This window comes from Amblyomma mixtum, chromosome 7 (genome assembly GCF_055824585.1).
Source record: "Amblyomma mixtum isolate Tamu chromosome 7, ASM5582458v1, whole genome shotgun sequence".
Classification (NCBI taxonomy): Eukaryota; Metazoa; Arthropoda; class Arachnida; order Ixodida; family Ixodidae; genus Amblyomma; species Amblyomma mixtum.
In genome coordinates, this window is record NC_143018.1 from 119,601,184 (window position 1) to 119,623,884 (window position 22,701).

General features: G+C 44.7%; 1 protein-coding gene across 1 annotated transcript in view; it reads left to right on the plus strand.

Annotated features, from left to right (window-relative positions):
• Positions 1-22,701, plus strand: part of LOC149337331 (uncharacterized) — a 69,210-nt gene that overhangs the window by 6,877 nt on the left and 39,632 nt on the right. The window contains exons 2-7 of the mRNA XM_089554393.1: positions 5,210-5,387; positions 6,934-6,996; positions 9,323-9,343; positions 11,063-11,083; positions 11,151-11,373; positions 20,720-20,876. Coding sequence (XP_089410519.1) covers positions 5,210-5,387; positions 6,934-6,996; positions 9,323-9,343; positions 11,063-11,083; positions 11,151-11,373; positions 20,720-20,876 — 663 coding nt within the window. The remainder of the gene's footprint in view (positions 1-5,209; positions 5,388-6,933; positions 6,997-9,322; positions 9,344-11,062; positions 11,084-11,150; positions 11,374-20,719; positions 20,877-22,701) is intronic.

A 22,701-nucleotide genomic window follows, 5' to 3' on the forward strand; every position in this document is an offset into this window, starting at 1 on the left:
TTGGGTGTACAGGTACGACCCGGAAACCAGATCCCAGTCGTCAGAGTGGAAGCATTCCACGTCACCAAGACTTAAGAAGGCCCGCCAATTGCGCAGCAAAGTGAAAGTGATGCTGACTGCTTTCTTTGACACCCTCTGTGTGGCAGACCACGAGTACGAACTCTACAGGGTCAAACAATTACCAAAGAGTACTACAGGGATGTCCTCCGTTGCCTACGTGATGCTGTGCGGCGCAAGAACCCGGAGCTGAGGTCAACAGGAAATTGGCGCACCCATCGCGCCAATGCTCGTGCACATTCCTCGCACTCGAATCAGAGTTTTTGGTGAAAAACCAGACTCCTGTAGTTCAACAGACTCCTTACTGTCCTGATATGGCCCCTGCGATTTCTGGCTGGTTCCCAAAATCAAAAGGCCATTGAAAGGAGCGCGATTTCAGACAAGAGAGGACATTATGGCTGCAACGACAGCTGAGCTAAACTCCATTCCGAAAAGGGCCTTTTCGGAATACTTCCCACAATGGCAGCACCGCTGGAAGAAGTGTGTGGAGTCCCAAGTAGACTACTTTGAAGGTGATTAGGTTTGCAACGCTCCAGTTGTGCAAGTTTTTTTTCAACGGCCAAAGGTCGGATACTTTTCTAACAGACCTCGTATACTTCTTTGGTGTGCAGGGTTGGTGTATGCGTTCCTAGTAATTGTATGGGTGCGTTATTCGCAGTAGAAACTTGTTTAATTTGAGGGTCGGGGTCTTGAACTTGTGTAGCGTTAGAGAATATCTTGTGGGCAAAAACGACAGCAGTGGTGAATGCACATTTTGGCAATGCTGAATGTAATCGGCAATACACGTCTGAGGACGATTCGTTTTCACGCGGCTGGTTCGTGTTCTACTCTGAGATAAAATGCTAGATGTCACTGAGAGTTTTCGTTATATCGCTAGGTTTTTGTAGAGGTGTCATCACTAAAAAAGTGTTCAGTTCGTCTGGGCTGCCGGCTTTTAGGTCACCCCTCTGAAAAATATCGCCACCAAGAATTTCGGCCTGACAGCGAACCCGGAAGATCCCTCGAAATGGCGGGGCTGGACAAAAACCCTTTCCACAAGCAGTTCACACACAGACGAAAAAAAAAAGCAAGCATCCTGTAGAGGGAAAGCTTCTACCCATTGGAAAACCAGTGGCTAGCCCTTACACTAGGGTTCGAACTCAGCGCTTGCTCAAACAACACGTGCCTACTGCATTCCGGGCCAGCTCACGGCGAAAAACATTGAAGTTAGCACTCGTGGCTATCCTGTGAGTTTTTAGTGCAGAAATGCATTCTTCGGCCACACTCTCTTGAGCAGAAGAGCTCAAGAGAGAGTGCGGCTCCGGTGAGTTAGTGAGTGAGTGAAGAAACTCTATTTCCGCCAGAAGAAGACCCGTGCCCCTCCGGGTCCGCACGCAGGCGTCCGGGGAGGGGCAGCGTCGCAGCTGGAAGACTAGCAACGATATAGTCGCGCAGCTTCTGCTGCCAGGCGGGTAGCATATCGTTGTATGCTAAGGTCGGCAATTCTGAGTATGATCTCCCATTCCTCTGCATTCCATATCCTGGGGCACTGGGGCATCTCCATAACATGTGTTCGAGTGTAGCAGTATGCCCGCAGAACTCGCACACCTCCGCATCCTCCCTGATTCGAGGTGTCTTCGTTCCTGCGCTTACTCTTTTTTTTACAACATTCATTTCCGCCTCCTCCATCTTGGCCTGTCCTTATTATTTTAGTACCAGAAGACAATTTTTTGGGCGAGTTCATACCCGCTTTCCATAACTACAGCACATTTGACAGAACAGAAAAGAAGACACACAGCAGAATACTGTAGAGCGTTCTCTTGAGCGTTTTCTTTTCGGCTTCGTGAACTTCTTTGTAGTTATGAAGTTGCGTTAGTTTGCAACCCATACCTGGAACTCCTCGTTTATTACCCGGCCTTCGTCGCCTCCATTCTCCCCCGTTTTTGTTTTCCCCGCGTTAGCTTTCCGCCCTGCTCAGCTGTGCATAGACATCGTTTTCGCCCTCCACGCCGCCAGTTTTTTTTTTTTTTTTCCCCACGGTGCCTGAGCTAGACAACGTTTCGCTCTGCTCACCTTGTGGTCATCGAGCCACTTTGGTCGAACTTGGCTCGGCGTTTTATTTTTACTTGTTTTAGACATGTTTGGTTTTCCTACCCTGTGCACTCACGTCCTTCGTCGCACGCCCCGTTTCTTCCGCTGCTCTAGGAAAAAACAAGGAGTTGAAAATCAGCGCTCGTAGCTTTCTCTCACTCGATACTTTTAGCACACAGCGTCCCGCCGCCACCTACCGCGCGCCGGCGGCACTTATGCGCTGGTTGGTACAGAAGCGGCGGGCGTGTGAGCAGCTGGCGCCACCTCGCGCCTTCAAGGTGACCTGGGCATGCGCACTAGTAGCGCGCGGTACTCAATGTACGGAAAGTCTCCACTTTGTGCCGTCTCTGCTGCGGTGCATCCCTTCAATATGCGGCATGATGAAGAATTTCATGATCAGCTCTACCGGATACTTGGATGAAAGCGCGTTATTAGCCACCAAGCCATTAGATTTGTCGGCTGTGAAGAGAAAGAGCAGTGATGCTGCTCAAATACGACGAGTTCGTGTGGCAAAGAAAGGCGCAGTAGGGGACGTTTTGCAGCAGTGCATAAAAGACGTGACAGATTAGGCAAATTAAACGAGAGCCGACGTGCAAGAAACAATACGCACAGAGCGCATAATTGTCACTTAAATAAGACATCGACCGAGATGCTGTTTCCTCACTGACTACTCTTCAGAGATGTTGGGTGTTTTTACTGTTAATGAACCTCAGATACCGACCACGAGATCAGGACCACTTGTAGGCTATGCCTCCACAGCGACCAAATTTGCTGCCAGAGTGGTGCTGTACGTTCATTTATTTAACTATAATGTATGAACAGATATATGTGCGCAGTGGTAACGTGGTTGCGCTGTCCATGGACACGACCTGTTATTCCGTTTTGTCAGTTAGCATGATAGAAGCGGATGGTCAGTGGAATGCCATGAACCTGCTTTTGCGGAAAATCTTCAGCGAAAGCATGGATAGACGTCGTCGCACAGCACGTGTAGTATCTTTCGCTGATTGGCAAGTTAACATGCCAGTTGGCAGCAATGTACAGCAAAATAGCGTAACTCATATATCGTGTTCGTGCTCAGCCCAAGAAAACTGAGGGGGAAGCTTGCCGCATACCAAAAATTCCTTCAGGACACTCACCTGGCTATCATATGGCAAAGTAGGCTGTTGTAGGCTCTTATGTAGGCGATTACGGTGGTCTACTTGGTCATAAGTATGGTTCATCATCAGAAGCCGCCTAACTACTCCCACTGCAGGACAAAGGCCTCTCCCGTCTCTCCAACCCTATCGAATTAACCCTGTCCTGTGCTAGCTACGGCCAGCTTATTCCCAGAAACCTATTAATCTCAACCGCCTACATAACTTCGCCCCTGCTATGCTTGGCTTTTCTTGGTATGCACTCCACTAACCAACCGATCTTGCCTTAGCATTGCACGTCCTGCCCAAGCCCACTTCTTCCTCTTGATGTCGACTAGGATATCATTATCCCGCGTTCGTTCTCTAGCCTACTCTACCCATTTTCTTTCTCTTAACGTTACACCTGTCATTTTCATTTCCGTAGTTTGCTTCGTTGTCCACATTTTAAGTTGAGTCCTTCTCGTTCGCCTCCGCGTTTTTGACCCATAGGTCAGTACCGGTAGGATACAGCTGCTATATACGTTTCTCATGAGGGATATCAGTAAACTGCTATTATTGATCTGAGGAGCTGGAGGAAGAGGACAAACTTCATTAAAAAGAAGGGGAGTTGCGCGAGCTCGTCGGTGAGCTCCTCATTCCAGGGCTCCACTTGCTTGAGCTGCCCTGTGGACCTATTGTATGTGCGCCCGTTGAGAGAACCTGCAAAATGCGTTCCTCCCAATTGTTATTCTTCTAGTCATTTCACTCTCGTGATCCAGATCCGCGCTCATTACCTGCACTAAGTGCACGTATTCGCTTCCCACTTCTAGCGCCTCGCTATCAATCATAAGCTGCTATTTCCTTGCGAGAATGTTGATCGTTACTTTTATCTTCTGCATAATACTTTTCTATAAAGAAGTCTAGGTGAAAGTTGCTCTTCAATTAATAGTTAAACGCACCTAATAATTAATTACCGCACCTGTACCTCACAATCTCGACCTCAGTCAGGGACGCGGTATCAAATCCCGGCCGTGGAGGCCGCATTTTATAGTAGGCGGTACAAATGACGCCCATGTGCTCTGTGTTGTGAGTGCACCTCAAAGAAGCGCATATAGTTGAGTTCGATCCCGAAAGCTTCACTTTGCTGTCTGTGATCGTCCATGTACAGATCTGTATATGCTCAACCTCACTTCTCCTGCAATACGGTAGCTGAGCTCCGTTGCAAATGAAAATTGGTTCTTGAAGAAACGAAATGGCTCAGTACTTGTCTCGCATCTCGGCGGACACCCAAACCGGGTCGTAAGCGAAAGGAGAAAGGTGGGAATGAAAGAACAAAAAATAAAGAAAGAGTAATTAAAAGGCGCTAAAAAGCACGAAGATAAGGAGAACGGAACAGAGCGCCACTCACAGCTGGCGCGCTGTCCCGTTCTGTTTGTCTTGTCTTCTGTGCGTGTGTGTGTTTGTGTGTGTGTGTGTGCGCGTGCGTGTGTGCGTGTGTGTTTGCGTGCGTGTGTGTGTGTGTGCGCGTGTGCGTGTGTGTGTGTGCGTGTGTGCGTGTGTGCGTGTGTGCGTGTGCGTGTGTGTGTGTGCGTGTGTGTGTGTGTGTGTGTGTGTGTGTGTGTGTGTGTGTGTGTGTGTGTGTGTGTGTGTGTGTGTGTGTGTGTGTGTGTGTGTGTGTGTGTGTGTGCGCCCGCGTGCGCGCGCGCGTGTGTGTTTTGGCGCCTTTAAATAACAGTGAATTAGCAACTAGCCCAACTAGAAGTTCTTTTAAAAAGAAAAAGGTGCTTTAGAGGAGGGCGCCGGAATAATTACGGCCACCTGGGGATCTTCAACGTGCACTGACTTCGCACAGCGCACGGGCGCCTCGAAACGCGGTCGCCGCGGCCGGGCTCGAACCCGGGGAATTCTAACCTCATTTGAGTCTGTTTTCTTCCCTTCGATGAATTTCGGTGCTGATACGCTTTTCGCAGCTGTGCTGGTGCAAGCGCAGTCTGGCCGACTACCAGTACGGGGTCGCCGCATTCAACCTGGAGGACAGCGATGCTTCCGACGTCTGCGGCCTCGGCAGCTATTCCAGGCTGCGCACACTCCGCGCAATCGTGGACTACCTCACGACCAAGTACCTGCATCCGGAGGACTTCAAAGACTGTAAGCCACCGCCCAGTTTTCTGGTCCTATTTAGAGCTTACATTATTTGTCCTCCTGTGCTTCGTGTCATGTCCAGCTTGCGCCATTGTTTTCAGAGGTCCTTCTTCACTCGTTAACGGTTTTTATGCCGATTTTAAGCATTGTTCTTTGCCCCTCTTAATGCTTGTTTTCATGTTTCCTATTTCGAAAGACTGAGACATGCTTTCGATTGTGCTTTATGACATCGTATCAATAAACCTTTTAAAGGCGTTAAGTATTTAAAAAACAGAGCATAAAAGGCCCCATCCTGATTTTTTTTACCCGTAACAAATTTGTTTCCAGACTTAGCGTTCTTCTTGTCGCCTTGTTGTAATTAAATCTGTTCAGAAAAGGCATCGTGATTGCTAGGTTGACACTGAACGCCGCCTCACTTTGCGCTCATGTTTCCTAGAGCATGACTTTCTAGTCGAAATCAAGAGGAATTAATGGCCTTGGGGAGAATATGCAATGCGAAGGCTAGTCAAGAGCAACAAAGTGGATTCCAAGAGAAGGCAGGCTTAGCAGCGGGTGACAGAAAGTTAGGTGGGCGGATGAGATTAGAAAATTTGCGGGAATACGGTAGCCGCAATTGGCGAAGGACAGAGTTAATTGGAGAGACATGGGAGTGGTATTTGCCCTGCAGTGGGCGTTGTCAGGCTGATGATGATGATGATACGGATATCTGTTTAGACATATTACACGCCTTCTAATCTATTGCAGAAGACTTCACTGGTATGCAAATTTAAATTCCAGACACACTGTCTGCAAATATTAATGGCTGCCAAACTCTATAAACTCTACTGCAGAATAGGCTCGCAGCTGAATATTCAGGAAAGTTTATTTTTATTCTGTCCAGTCTAAAAACACTCCCAAAAACGCGCTTAAAAATGATTCCGCTTATTTGGAGCTGCTCTGAAAGTTTCTGGGAAGAACACAAGCCTGACTAGGTTTTCTAAGATGTACCCTTATGTTGAGTTCTTCTGTGAGCAGCAAGTAGTTCGAACCTCCTTCATGAAACCTTGGATATTGGTGAGATTTCATTGCAAAATCTAAGAACATACTTTGAAACCTCAAGACGGCTGATCAATATTTTACTGTCGTGAGTAATTTGGGACGGTAGCACGGAATAAAATTTGCTTCTCTAAAACGCAATGTTACTTCAGAAGCGATCGATCCGCTTATGTTTGAAAAAAAAAACAGGACGCAAAGCGAAGCACTGGAGAACAGCGGTGGGTTTCAGAAAGCGTAGAATACCTGTGATTCTGTTGTACAGCGTTGAAATCTACCTTCCTGTCCTTGCGGTTCTATGCCCTTGCTTGCGGAAAACGGTGATGCAGCACTAACGATGTCAGCATACCCGATGTAGAAAGCATTGTAGTAAGCTGGTGACAGAACAGCGGCCGCCATAACTGCATTAACAAATTGCAGTTAAATTGAATAGTATCCCGTTATCATACAGCATTTCATGCACGGCGAGTACCCGGAAACTTATTGTGCTGAGCTCATATAAGCGTCCTTCTCTCCACAGGCGTAGAGAAAACAAAAGAAAAACCTACATCTACGACCCCTGGGAAGACTGCAGCTACAACAGGTATTGATGATTGGTTACTAAGAGCATTAGTAGACCAACATAATTATATACTTCCGCAATATGTTCCTTGTGTTCGATATATTTTTTTGCTTTGGTTATATGGAAAATTGGCCTGGACAGTGATAACGTGCTATTTCTCATTTTCCGCCGGCCAAAACGTGGAAAAAACTATAACCGTTTGCTGCATATCCCTCTTCCTTTGTTAGGCGCCACTTGTACTCAAATTTCTTACTTAATATTCCAGCTGTACAAAGCTCCCGCTCAAAACTGTGGTCTGACAAGAATTTTAAAGAAGTTGCTTTTGAGAAAAAGGGAAAAAATAAAGCTGTATCAGAAAAGTTCATTCTAGAAATCATAAACCACAAGGTTGCAGAGACCCGGGAATTAAGAGGATATGCAAAACTCAAGGGAGAAGCGGAAGGGAGGAGCTGCAGAAATAAAAAACGGGCTACATGTTCTTAACTCAGTAACCTTTAAACGGTCACAGTTTTGATATAGGGAACAACGAAGCCGTTCGGGCTTGACGGCGCTAACAGCTATCATCAATACTCCGTGAACATGGCACTCATGATCCAAATAAAGCAATGCGGAACGCAGCCCAGCGCAAGGAAAGCTTGGTGCTCTTTTTTATTTTAATGACAACATTTCTTTTTTGTAAATGTGCTCAATAATAGCACCGAGAATTACTGAGCATGAGTTGCCGTTTTGACTTAAATCGGGTATCTGGTATCCAAACTGCCATGCCCCGTTTTCTCTTATCTGCTTAGAATACGTTCGATACCGAGTCACAGAAAATCAGTGGCTTTTCAAAGTACTGCTTATCCCAACAGCCTTGGTTTCTTGCAGGCTTAGAGTAACTATAGGGCTTGAAAATTAATTTTAGCTGCCACTTAGAGAGAGTTAAGCACAGGCTTTCTTGTCGCGGAGCAGCTATTGTAACTGCATGCACGCTACTCACCTGTGCAGCCCATAAACTAAAAAGGAAATCCTTCATCGCCAGCATAAAATATCCATGGTTTTCTGCTTCGAATGGGACCTTCAGTTAACTACAGAGGAAAGCATATTAATACAAGCAATAACCGGAATTCGGGTAGTGCTGGGTTGTAGAGCCACGAGCTGAATCAATTGCAGCTACTGCTAATGAGACGCGAATTGTTTTCGATGAGCCCTGTATGTTAAGCGGTCTGTAAACAGCGCGACGCTTATTGAACCACCGTAGAGACCTGCGTGTAGGTTAGCAACTGAACCGCATTAGTGTCGGCACCTTTCTGGCACTTTTGATCGCGTTACCGCCGTGTGTCAGAATTAAATAAAATACCATCTCTCCCTGTGCAGCGGACCGAACAGTACACCCAGGTAAGCATGTTTTTCTATCGGTGGGAACAGTGTCCCATTGACTATGGTGCCATCTATACTACCGACCGCGAGCGTCACCGCTCCGGTATCGTGTTGCAGCGGACATGTTTTAGTGCACTGAAGACGATAATAAAGGCGCTATCAATTACATTGCTGTCTTCCACCAAGCTCTCGCTCAGCTAGAGTATAAGGGGGGTTCACTCGACCGCGCGCATACTAAGCATGACATCACGTCCCAAACTCGCTTCGGAACTTCCCGCATGTCCCGCGACCCTGTTCAATGCTTTATATATTTATCGCTACCTGCAGTGTCCCGTTCTTAATCATATCAGGATGCGATAAGCATATTAGCCATAAGCGCAATCGTTCACCCTGCTATTTTCACCACTATGGCGGCCGCGAGTCAGGCGCGAACCTTACGGACCAGGGGTGGGACGTAACGGGACAAATTCCGCGCACTAGTGGTCCATGTCGTGAATTCACCTATACTGCAAGTTTTTGGAGATATTTTTAACTTGTTTCTATCAGCTGTTACAGTGCTCACACTATAACCAGTTATAAGCATACGCAGCCAGATTCAGAGCACTCGTCTGTTATGCTCGCATACGAACTAACCAGAAGCCGCATGCCACAACAGACTCCTCTTTTCCGAAGCATGTGTCTGATTTTGACGAACTTTTTTCTGAAATTTCGCACTTTTGCATAATAATGCTTCTGAGTACATTTTGCAACTATTTTTTGCGCTCTCCATTTCGATGAATGTTTAATCTTTCAACGAAAGACGATTGAACAAGAAGTATTTTCAATGCATATGTTAAGCTTGCCCGATGTTCGTTATGAAACAAATTGAAATTGCTGCATAGCACATCCATTTGAAACGAAACCACTTGGTCTTTGGAAACTGTGAAAAGTTAGTTGTGTATTATTCATGTGATTTCATTCCTGAATTTAGCGTTTTCTTATATTTCAGGGCTCTCGTTCACAACGTCCGGTGAGCCACATCGCACTAACCCTTCGCACTACCCCTTCGCACTAAGCGCTCTGCAATACGCTCTATCAGAAAAAAAATGCGTGTGATGCGTTCATTGCAGTCGCATACGAAGCATGGAGTTATCTTTTTACACCTAGACTAAACTGTGGGGTGTTATTGTCGTGCACTGATATACGTGGCGGCGAACCTTATTTATATCATCTCTCAGAAGTTTTCCAGGTACCGTCATATAAAATATGATTACACGGCTGCTGTGTACATTCTGTATGAAACTATATGTGACTGAAATATATTTAATTAAAAAGGCTTAAGTCATGGAATATCATAAAGGCTTGGCACACTAAAATTCTGCTCCGGAGGTATTTTATTCGAGTGAGGAACCGATTATCAGACATCTTGTTAATTGCAATTATTGGAGATTCATCAAAGCTCAAAGAATAATTTGCAGGAATCTGCGACCAAAGGCGAAACTCTGGGGTGCGTCGTATCTGGCATGCATCGGGGGCCCACCAGTGCCAATCAAGCCAAGCATGCCTCGATAACACAAGTACAAAATTTCATGTGCGCCAACATTTTAATGGGCGTAGAGTGGAAAAGGTAGCACTTTGCGGTAATGGTTCCTAGTTTTGGTTTCGCTCAGTTTAGGGAAATAAATAGATCTGGTTCATTTACTGCTGCAATATTTTGGTCACGAAGTCAAATAACTCCCAAGCCACCCGTGGAGCTTTGTAAAGCTCTCTAAATGCATAACCACTCAGTGCGGTCAATGCGTAAAGAAATTCGAGCCTTTGAATGAGGCATAAGTATCTGCATACGTTTATGTTTTCCTTAATACAGTGGGTGCTACGGAAAGCGCACGTGCAACCCGACGGAACCACCTATTATACATTGTTTCCTTCAAACCACATATAGATTGTTTTCAATTTTCTTTTTTTCCTCTAACTGTTGAAATTTGGAATGGATTGGACGGCTCAATTCGTTTATTGCCAATTGAAGAGTTTGTTGTTCAGTTGCCTGACAATTTGACCAGTTGATCTGTTTTTAATACTTCTGTATTATCTATCTGCATGCTACCTATGTTATTTGTTTTTACTAATGTATTTACCCACTCCTGCTATGTCTCTCCACAGAGACAGCAGTATTTGTAAATAAAATCATTTACCGTTTTTTAAACAAAGACAACGTGGCTGAAATCAGCCTAATATTTAATGCAAAAATGTGGCTTACCTTGCTTCAGTTTTTTTTTGTGCAAATATAGCTCTGAGGGATTAATTATGTTTGTATTTGCCTAATTGTTTGCTGCCCTGTGAATAACAGTCGTTAAGCTACGAGGAGCCTTTTTTATGGGTGCTAGGTTTATGGCAGAAGTTATGAAACCACCATGGCTTTAAGAAAAGGAGTTAAAATTTTCATTTCATAGTTGCACTGCAATATTAGCTCTTGTTCACAGCTGCGAGTTTGCAGCAATGGGTTACATAGAGCACAACCACCATTCTTCCAAATACTCCAAATACCTCAGTGGCGCAAGTGCCGGCTACAACTATACCTGCTTATTAACCGAAGACTGAAGGAGAGAGAAACAAAAGGAGACAGCCTATCCGCCCTATATTCCGAGCGTGTACAGGAAGGCGAGTTTGTGGCGCACAGTTATGCTTATTATGGACGTGCGTGCGTTGTTCGCCATGTCTATCTCAAATGATACCTCACTGATCTTTGCAGAGATCGCCACGACTCCGCCGTGTAAGTACATGATAGTTCACTTGCGAAAGGCAAACAGGCTGTGTAACTGTCCCATGTTCTCCTGTAGTCGTTCCAGCAATCCAAAATCCGCTGATATGCAACTTTGGGGAAAGCATGACGGACGAAACACGCATCCCCGAAGATGGCCTATGTGACTACGTGTTCTTCGACTCCTTAGAGATGGAAGGGGGGTCCCCACTGGGAGGCCCGTACAAGCCCAACTTCAGGCGCTTCCTTATGGTGGCTCTCACCCAAGTGAAGTCCGTGTTCGGCGTCGGGTTTGACTACAGGTAAGTCCCCGCTGCTTGTCTACCAATGGCGCTTAGCCAGAAACACCAAGCAAACAAAAATATTTTCTTATAAGCTAAAACTGGATTATTGAGAACCGAAATTCTTCATTCCCCGGACATTTCATCTGTAATCCGTCATGTTTTCACTTTTAAGTTATAGTTTAGGTTTATTGGGGTTTAACGTCCCGAAGAAACTCAGGCTATGAGGGACGCCGTAGTGAAGGGCTCCGGAAATTTCGACCACCTGTGGTTCTTTAACTTGCACTGACATCGCACAACACACGGGCCTCTAGAATTTTGCCTTCATCGAAATTCGGCCGCCGCGGCTGGGATCGAACCTTCGTCTGTCGGGTCAGCAGCCGAGCGCTGTAACCACTGAGCCACCGCGGCGGGGTCATTTAAGTTATGGCTAGGAGCTTCGTACATCGAAGTAGTTCCCATACTTTGCCTGCATAGATGGCTGCCCATTTACTGGAAGTAACTTTGTAAGCGTTCTCAGAAAGGTTATGCATAGTAAGTTGCCTTCATTTCAATTCTGAGCTTGAGCTTTGTTTGCACTTCAGCCAAGTAGATGCATCCCTGGTTTACGAAGAAGGAAGGAAAATTCTATCACAGTCACTGATCGTATTGTTCTGGCAGTAAAATTAAAGAAGTTCTTTTACAACTTCCAAATAGATCGCCAGAAGGTTTTGTCAGGTTCTTCCTGCACAGAGACGGCAACTTCTACGCACACAAGCTACTTCAACAGCTGGCTATTCTAGAAACAAGCTCGTGGGAGACTACGTCGGCCACGGGCGGCCGCTCCCCAATCAAGTGCCCGCCCGCACACCGAGAACTCTCGGCAGCCGCACGCAAGGGGCACATTCTACTTAACTCCTGTGACTTTGTAGAGGGTGTATTGTCCCGCCTTGGTCCTGTCCAATCTTTCTATTCCTTGTCCTTTTATTTCCGCTAGCCGCAGCTCAGATGCCTCAGGCTTCGATGGCACATGCCGAGGCTAGCGGCATATTTTCCTTCCGTCTTTGCTTTATTATAAATAATACCATTGAGCATATATAAGAAAGACTTGTGTTTTGCATAATCTTTAGTAGAAACAATGATTAATAGCTGGGTTTCATGAAGCAAGGTTCAGCAATTAAGTCAAGTAAAGTGTGAACTTTCTACAACTTACGTTCCATTACATTATCACCAGGGGCTTTTATCACCAATTTTTACAGAAATTTCCCGTTGTTCTGTCCGCAATATTGAACACATTTTTCTTTTCTCGCACAGAAAGGACAGACGTTTTCAGCAGCTTTATTATTTTTTTTATATATATTATACCCTCAGGGCCATTACGGCATTACAGAGGGGAGTGGTTACAAAAAATGAAATTTAACAAACAGGAGTTAATTAAACAGGCAAAGTACAAACATGACTACTACACTTCAGGGAAAGGAAAAAAAACAATAACACAGTATATAATACATCCTAGTTAAACAATGTTAGCTATGACATTCTTGAATAAATGATGATCGGTGATGGTGGCCGTCGAAGAAGGAAGGTGATTCCACTCATTCGATGTGCGTGGTAGGAATGACTGAAAAAACGTTTTTGTTCTGCAGAAAGGAATGCCAACCTTATGAATGTGATCTAGTCTTGATGATACGTACTGAGGGGGTGAGATAAGTTCGGTATGAAACTGCGGGTGATAGAATAACTTGTGAAAAAGGGAAAGGCGAAAAATTTTGCGACGTGATGATAAGGATGGTAAGTTAAGGCTAGATTTCATGGCACTGATGCTTGCTGTTCTGGTATAGTTAGAAAGAATGAAGCGAGTAGAGTTATTCTGAACCATTTTCAAAGCTTGTGTTAGGTTTGTTAGGCCGGAATCCCAAATTGACGCGGCGTATTCGAGTTTGGGCCGTATTGGAGTTTTGTAGAGGAGTAATTTTAAAGGGGATGGTGCTTTAGAAAAATTGCGCCGTAAGTAGCCAAGCATTCGATTAGCATTGGATATTATATGCGCGATGTGAACGGCCCATGTTAGATCAGAGGTCATGTGAAGGCCAAGATACTTGTAAGTAGTTACCAGATCTAAAGGTGCGTTATTAAGAGAATACACAGGAAGTTCATTAGCATTTCTTGACACACGCATAAATTTACACTTGTTAACATTTAATTCCATTAACCATAACTTACACCATGCAGAAATAGCGTTAAGGTCTGATTGTAGCCTGGTTACATCGTCATCACAAGTTATTTCGGTGAAAATTACACAGTCATCAGCAAAAAGGTGAATGTGGGAGGAGACGCAGGAAGGTAAGTCGTTAATATAAATGAGAAATAAAAGGGGCCCAAGCACAGAGCCTTGAGGTACACCCGAGTGAACCGGACAGTGCTCCGAGGTTACGTCATTAACTGAGACAAACTGTGAGCGGTTAGTCAGAAAAACCTCAAGCCAGTACAGAATTTTGGTATCAAGGTTTAGTTGATGCAATTTATAGATTAATAAACTATGACACACCTTATCAAATGCTTTGGAAAAATCTAAAAATATTAAGTCAGCTGCTGAAAAGTGATCAAGTATTAGGTGCAGTTTATGCGTGAACGAGACTAGTTGGGTTTCACATGAGTATGTTTTGCGAAAGCCGTGCTGAAATTGTGAAAAAAAATGAGTTCGCTTCTAAAAAGTTGGCAATCTGAGAAAAGAGGATATGTTCAAAAATTTTGCGTGGTATACTGGTTAAGGAAATGGGCCGATAGTTAAGTGGGCAATGTTTCGTACCTGATTTGTGGAATGGAATCACCTTCCCAACTTTCCATTCAGCAGGCAGTGAACCTTTGTCAAGTGATTGCTGAAAAATCTTTGAAAGTATAACGGAACAATATGAGTTAGTGTTTTTCACAAACTTTGGATTAATTAGGTCACAGCCAGGAGCAGATGAAAGTTTCAGTGATGTGATTACTTTTTCTGCGCCGACTGGTTCAATGGTTAAAGGGTAGATTACAGCAAAGTCGTAAGAGTGTGTAGTTGGATGAGTTGCATGGGTGGGTTTCGAAAAGTTGCATGTAAAAACCTCATTAAAGATGGATGCAGAATCGGTAGGCGAGATGGCGTTTTCAGCGTCATCAACAAGGGTTATTATGTCGTCATTCTTTGGGTTAATGGTGCGCCAAAACTTTTTCGTGTCAGTAGATAGCATAGATGGCAATGTAATTTTTAAAAAGTTATCTCTTGCAGCCCTAAGGGCTGTGATGTAGTCGTTAGATGCACGTTTGTAAGCTGCCCATTTTGCAGTGTTAGCAGACGTTTTAGCTTATCTATATAAGCGTTTTTTTTTGTTAGATAAGCGCTTTATGTGAGTATTGTACCAGGGAGCGTGACCGTCGGAGGAGACAGTATACGTAGGGATAAACATTTCTCTTAATTCAGTTGTTTTATCCATAAACACGTCCCAGTTCGCTTGCACACTGCGGTCGTCGAAATCTGTGAGGAAGGTATCAAGAAATGTGCAGAGCTCTTTGTTAATGGAATCAAAATTTGCTTTCTTGTAGTCGCGAATGATCTTTGTTTTCTTTCTGATTTTTGGCCGTGAAATGTTGATGTTGAAATTAATCACTGAATGGTCGCTCAGGGGAGGTAAATAACAAATGTTCGAAATAAATTAGGGCCGAGTAGTTAGCAGTAGGTCAAGAGTACTAGCAACGTGTGGTGAGGTTCTGGTAGGCTGTGTTATTAGTTGACTAAAAGTGAATAATGCACACAAGTCAAGAAAATCTTTTGCTAACGCGGAAAAAGGGCGTATGATAATGGGTTCGTTATTCCATGCAATGTTTGGAATATTGAAATTGCCAAGCAAAAACAGGGGCAAGAAAGGATGGCGTGTTATGACGATGTTGATGGCATCTTGTAATTCGTCAACAAAGGAGCCAGAGTGAGTAGGAGAACGATAGCATGCGCCAATTATAATTTTTTGGAAGTTTATTTCAATAATTGCCCATACTATCTCCAAGTTCGTAGTAATACTAATATGCTTAGAGAGTAAGTTTTTGTTAATAGCCAGAAGAACACCGCCCCCTTCTTTTATCGTGCGGTCGCAGCGATAAACAGAGAAGTTATGAGCGGTTAAGAAAATTTCGTGGTCATGAGCATGCGCTTGCAGCCAAGTTTCAGTAAGTACAATGATATCTGGGTTACAGGTGTCTACTGCAGAAGTGAACGAGTCGTGTTTGTTTTTAATGCTTCGAATGTTTGTGAACAGGACTTATACAGGGGATAAACGACTACCACTGCCCCTCACGCCTTGCTACGCACTGCCATTGGATGAAAGGCCCTGTTGCGTATCAACATGTAGTGTTTGTGAGGCGCATTCTGTCACGCTGTCACTTGCATGGTCGTACATGTAGAGTTTCTTGTTTACTGATAATTTGTTGTAGCGTAGATGAAAGAGGGGTGTTCCTGGCAAACTTTTACCAAAGGCTATCAATTTACTTCGTGCATGACGGGTGGCGGATGACTAGTCATCAGATATTGCTATATCTTTTTCTTTTAGTTCACTGCGTACGGAAAACACTTTTTCTTTTATTTTGTAGTGGCTGAATTTTGCAACGATGCGACGGCATTTGTTAGGCGAGTATGAACCGAGACGATGAGCGCGTTCAATTGCCATGTCGGGTAAACTGACGTGAAGGCTTGTTAACATGTTGACGACAAGGGTTTCAGATTCCTCCCATGATTCCCAAGAATCAGGGAAACCGTGAAAAATAACGTTATTTCTTCGTGATCTGTCCTCTAGGTCGGCAAAGCGAGATTTCATAGAATCAAGCTCAGCGTTGCGGGCTTCCAAAGATTTTTGGAAATCCGTACCTGCTCTTCAAAGTCATCAAAGCACTTTGTTTTTTCTTCAAGGCCATCAAGTCTTTCTTGGATGCAGCCAATCTTAGATTCAATATTTTTTTGGCTAGCTTTGATTGATTTAACATCGGCCACCAATTCTGTCTGACACTTAGAGGACTGGACAAATCGCAGCTGAATATCCTTGAGCAGTTTGAAGTTAGCGGCCATCTGTTCCGAGGGTTCGTCAGGCAAAGTCAGTGTTTCTAGATTGCATTCAGAGCGCGTGTTAGGGCCAGGATTGGATTCGATGTCGCCGCAGCAGAGTAAGAGCACAGACATATGAAAGCACTCGCAAATAATTTCAGAAAGCACTTGTGGGCACGGGAGCAGCAATAAGCAGATATCATCGCTTCTCTTAGCGTACAAGGAAAAAGGTTCTTGATTCATATTGCAGCGAAGAAGCACGAACACAAGTAGAAGGAACACGCAAAAAACACGTGTTTGCGTGTTCCTTCTACTTGTGTTCGTGCTTCATCGCTGCAATATGAATCAAGAATGTTACCAACTTGCCCAAAAATGTGTTTTACTCAAAGAAAAAGGCTTACACACCTGCGAAGTGCAGAAAGGTGGAATGTAGAACATGGTGTTGCTACTCCGGTGCCCACTGAAGACGGTGTCGCACGGCCAGGATTTTAAATAGGCGCTGGTAATTGACGTCATCGTGGGTGACGTATATGCGCCGTACGATGGGCGCATCTGTCCGGGTGGGTGCACGGGACGTAGATATCGGGACCGGCGTGGTGGTTGGGTGATGCCATACAATCTAAATGGCTTGGTGAGGGAACGGTAGCAAGCGCTGACCAAAGCAGAAAAGACGCCAGGAACGCCTGCGAAGTGCAGAAAGCTGGAATGTAGAACATGTTGGTGTTGCTACTCCGGTGCCCACTGACGGTGCCCACTGGCTTGTTGCCTAAATTACGAAATTGAGCGAGCGAGAGATAACCGAAATGTTTTTTTTTGTTAATACCTGCAATTCTCCTTCAAGTCCTACATTCACAGTGTGGTACAAGTGTGGAGCCCCTGTAGCGCTGCTGCTGTTGCTTTTTTCGACCTAGGTGGACGCTCTCTGTTACTTCAACAGAGTAAGGCCGGGCGTGGCTAAAGATGTGTTACTAATCATGCGCACAACATCAGCAGCCTGGAGAGGCGACACTATTGTCGCGATTTTCTCGCGTCACACAGCATGGCATTAACGTTGTAATTTTTTTGCAAATGAAATGCATGGACACAGATTTGCACATGTTTTCGGGCAGCGCATGTTCTAGCCACTTCCTCAGTGCACACAGAGAGCACGCGCCTACACAGAAAAAGAATTTGCATCTGTAAAGGTGCACGACTTACGACTGCACCCTTTCCACACCCTTATTCTTTTTTATTTATTTTTTTTGATAAAGGGTGCGCTGAGCACGTTAGCACCTTTAATACACCCATGCACCCTTCAAAGCTGCACGGGTGCAAGGGTGTTGTAGCTCCTTGGGTGCAAGGGAGCGTGAGGGTGTACGGGTGTTCTTTGATATTTCGAACAACATTCCGGTAGTTCAATCAAGCGTGCTTTTGAAATGATGTGAACCATTCGAGCTTTCCACTAAATGGCAGCTGCAGCCTTGATTGCGTGCAGCTATGAGTGCGATTCGCGCTCCCACAATGTGATAATTAACTCAATTATTGGGGCTGAGTGCTAAGTATCCCTGACTCCAAACAGGGGCTCGATGGAATGGCATATATAAACTTGGATAAAGTATGCGCGTTATGGCAGGTGAGTGCTGCGTAGCGGTGTCTTCTGTGTTGAATTTATCCTCTCAGTAGCTTTGTATGACTCATTGCAGTTAAGCTCATACCTGCTTATGTTCCTTTGGCAAACATATGCGGCACATTATAGCTTCGTGTTACTGTGCGAGCGTATTTGCTGTAAGTTGACCTCCTTTAGCAAGCCCTTTTTCACCCTTTTTGAATATATTCAGCAACATATCGCAGTGAACATCATGCACACATCAGAAATGTGACTCCGCAGCAAGGAGGTTCAGGAACACCGTGAGACACACATCTGGGTATTATAAATATAGTTCGAGATGCCGTAAATGTAGTGCAAAGTAAGACAGGTCGTCGGCAGCTCTTCGTACGAAATAATTTGCTTTCAAAAGTGCACCCGAAAAAAAAATTGATCAGCGGCTTTTAAAGCAATCAAAACCTATGAAACGCTAAAGCAGTCGGAAAAAGGATGCAACTGTAACGATCCCACCCTTACTATGGGTCCGACGAGCATACTTTGCACCCTTTTGGCAGGGTGTAAGGGTATGTGCTATAGACACGTAAATGCACCCTTAAGGCTGCAAATTTTTTTTACAGTGTAGCTTTTCACCGCAGCCCGATTGCGTCCATTTTACCTTTCGGCTATGGGCAGCGTCCCGCGCGTTACCGCACCTCTATCTTCTTCAAAACCCATTTTACATATTTTGGAAGATTTTTCAATTTGTCTCCAGTCGATGACAGCAAACGTTGTATGAAGGGCAAGGCTCGGGTGCATGCACGAGTAGTCCCATGCTCAGGACATCGCCGCCGCCCTCCCCCTTATGAGATTCATGCAAAGCAAATGAGGTGCAGGGACTCTCTGACCTCCAAAAAATCATCCCTCATCAAAGATTAACATGCAGAGAACCAAAATTATGTTCAATAGTCTCGGAAGAAAACAGCATTTCACAATTGTTAGCAAGATTATGGAAGTGCCAAAGGAATACGTCTACTCATAGCAGGTAGTGGCCGCTGATCCGAATCATGAAAGATAAATACCTAGAAGAATAAGAATGGAGTGGAGAGCATATGGCAGGTTCTCTCAGGTCATGAATGGCAGTTTACTAGTATCCCTCAAGAGAAAAATATACAACAGCTGTATCTTACCGGTACTACCTTATGGGGCAGAAACGTGGCGGCTAACGAAAAGGATTCAGCTTATGTTAAGGACAAGGCAGCGATCTATGCATAATTACAAGGAAGGGGTAGTGGTCGGGCATGGTGTGAATCTATGCATAATTACAAGGAAGGGGTAGTGGTCGGGCATGGTGTGATGCGATTTCGAGTGACAGACAGTATCTAGCGCCAATTCAACGGGAACTCTTAATTCCTCAAGCGCCAAGATTATGATACACGTTTTCGCGGCTGGTTACATTGCATTCGTTTGTAGGTCCCTCGCACTAATTATTTCTGAATTTAAACTGCATAGTTTTAAAGGTTTAGTTTATTTCGCGGTGCGGAGTTCGATCTCCACTGGTGATACAATGGGCACAAGCTTTGGCATTTCTGGTGCTCGGCCTATCTGGGGTGAAATTTTTGAAAAATGGGTCTTTGACGCCACCTTGAGTAGGAGAAAATACATTGAGCCATAGCTATTCGGCCACAGATGCACTTGCGCCATAAAAATTCATCATCATCATCATATTTTATTTCTTTACAATGAACGATTCTTCAAAGACGCTTAGAGTGTGCACTTCTGTGGAAGCCTAAAAGATGTTGCCTGGCCGTTAGTGCAATGATGCTAGGGCGATCTGCAATGAGCCCGAAGAAGGCATTTGTGTTTTCCTTAGGACGCGGTACAGATACATGAACTGTGGGTGCCCTTTGTATGCATATCTGCTTGTACAGCGCTTGTGGTCCATTTGCCTTCGTAGGCATCACTTAGCACATCACTGATAGTCAAGTAGCCTACAAGATATTCATCCGGGCTAAGCAACCCTGAAGGAGAATGTTCCTGCGAGCCAAAGCATCGCACTCATTGCCTGCGCCAATGGCGGAATAATCCTTGGTGATATGGATGCCCTAAGAAAGCAACCCGCTCTCGCTCATGTTTTCAGCCGGGACTGTCTCTTAAGTTAATCGAAGGATTATGAAGATTACCTCTTGTTGATCAGGCCTTCAATGCCCTTTCAGCCGTGCACTTTAATTTGAAGAGAATATAGGGACAAAATAATTTTTCAGCAATGCACCAGAGAAACTGGTCCCCCGCGCCTCAGTGCAGCCATACATGCAAAAAAGCGTGGTATACCGTTACCCCAAAAGGCGTTATGCACGTCACGCCGCGCAAATATAACTTTATGGTTTGCCGTCGTTTTCTAGTGAGGCTAATTTATCCAGACGGACACTAGCAAGACCTTTCAATAATTTGGGCTCAAACACTGAATTCCGTGTTAAGATGTATTGCAGTTTTATAACCACTCTCATGAAGTTGACTCATACTACAAAGCCAAACACAATATTGAAAAATTCGTGCAGATAGTTGTAGTGACGCACATCTTATCTGCAGCTAGTCGGTTTGAAATTTCGATGCATGACTGTCAAACACAGGAGCTTGCTTGTGCAAATTAACTTTCATCTCGCTAAACGAGGAACGGCACCATTATTGCACTGTCTCATTTCATTACCAGCACGATACTAATGTGATTTTCATTTTATTTTTGTTCCTATTTTTTCTTGCAGGCGCCGAAACGAAGTCGAAAAGAAGCTTACCGACAGAAAAACCGAGGCACACCTCGATAACTTGTGGGGCAGTGGAATTTCTCATTTCGGTGTGCTGAACAGTGATGTGTATTACTACGGATCAGATGATCTGGCAACGCTACTCAGGATCTTGAAGGTAAGTCTGAGGTGCATTCCAGTTTTCGATAGTCAGTTTTCAAGTGTCTGCAAAAGATGATGTTAGAAATTAGACGGTAAGCCCCGTCTCTTCACCATTTGATGCTAATCTCGTGATAGCACATCAGTTGCTACTCAAGAAGCCTGAATCACGCGTTTGCTTAGACATATACGAGTGAATTGTTGGCTTATCGCTCCACATTAGCTCACCTGTCGTGACTTCCGCACAAACACTAAACGGGACGCATTACATGAAAACACACACCAGCGATGAAGCAGTGTGTCTTATTACACTGTCTTCTTTTTAATGCGCCGTTGTACTGTCAGTCATTTACCAACTGGGCGCACTGCTCGCTCGTTTGCACTCCGTAGTTTCTATAACTTTCAGCAGTGTTCAGAAGAAGGAAACCTGGTTTTCAAGGCGAATATTTATATTGAAAGCATTTGACATACTACTCTGGAGTCTGTGGTTTGTAGTGTAGTCTTTAGTGTTTCTACATTGCCACCACAGTCTGGCCCTTTCCCTATGGCATAAGTTGGCCAAGTCAGCGTATTGCCGCAGAACTATTGGCTTTCTTCATTCTTGGTTTACATACGCTGGCAAATGGATTTATAGATTTTGCCGCCTTACTACGACACAAGTGATCATTAGAACCGAAGTAGTGCGAAGCAAAATGTTCTGCGCCGAAAGGTCCGAGTCATACATACATAGAGCGAGCTCGACAGCCAGGCTATTTCTGGTTCCGATGGCTGCGTATAGTGCTCGCCTGGCTGTCCCATTCGTCGGGCTTATCTTTTTCAACGGCGGTAGTTGACCCAAAGAGGAGCTTGCTTCTCGGTACGTTTGCCGGCATGCTTGGCAGAGTACGTTCTTCCCCAAAACTTGAGAATAGAGCCTTAGAAACCGTCTTCATAACTGCTTGCCATCACCGCCTCATGGGTTTCTTCGGGAGGTCCTGAGTACACGTGTCAGTATTTAAGCAGATGAATTCAAAGGGGGTAACTAAGGGTTCCAGACAGAAAGCGTGAGCAATGTGTGCCTGTTCCCATGAGATTTCAACACCGTTGAGTATTCTTCTTCGGGAGGTGACACAATAACCCCTTGAGGAGTCTTGTCAGCAACCTTTCTACTGCAGCATCAGCCTCCAGTGATCGCAGCGGGCCTCATACAGGGTGCTTCAACCAAGAGTGTACAAAATTGCGGAAAATAGGCTTCTTGAATTGAAAGAGCGGTTTTTTCGGCAAGGCATTCTCCTGCGATGTAGTACATCAGAATGTAGCTAAGATGTGCTGACTGGCAAGATGGTTAACTAATATAAAAGAGAGGGCTGCAGTCCACCGTAAGTAATAATCACATCAGTTTTAGAGTTGCGAAAACGCTGTTACCATTGGTAATGTGGCAGAACAAATTTGCGGTTTTAACTAGTTACGTGTACTGGAGAGGTTAATTTGCCTGCAAGCTTCTCGAAAGCCCCTATATTTTCTGCGATATAGCTAGAATTTGCTCGACCATAGCGCCAATTGTAACCTAGTTTTCGAAATTTTAAAAACTGATAAGCATATTACTTACAGTGGGCTACACGCCCCTTAATAATTAAGGTGTCTAACGGTAACAGTTTAAAAGCTGACTATTAAATATTAGTTAACCAACTTGCTTGTTAGTACGTCTTTACCGTACTTTGATGTACACCATCACTGACAATGCTATGCCCAAAAAAGCGTTCCTCTAGTTTAAAAAGCACGTTTTCAAAAATTGCATAAACCCTTAAGTGAAACCTGTCTGTATAGTGAACACTTTCATCTAGGTGAAGACGCCCTAAAAAACG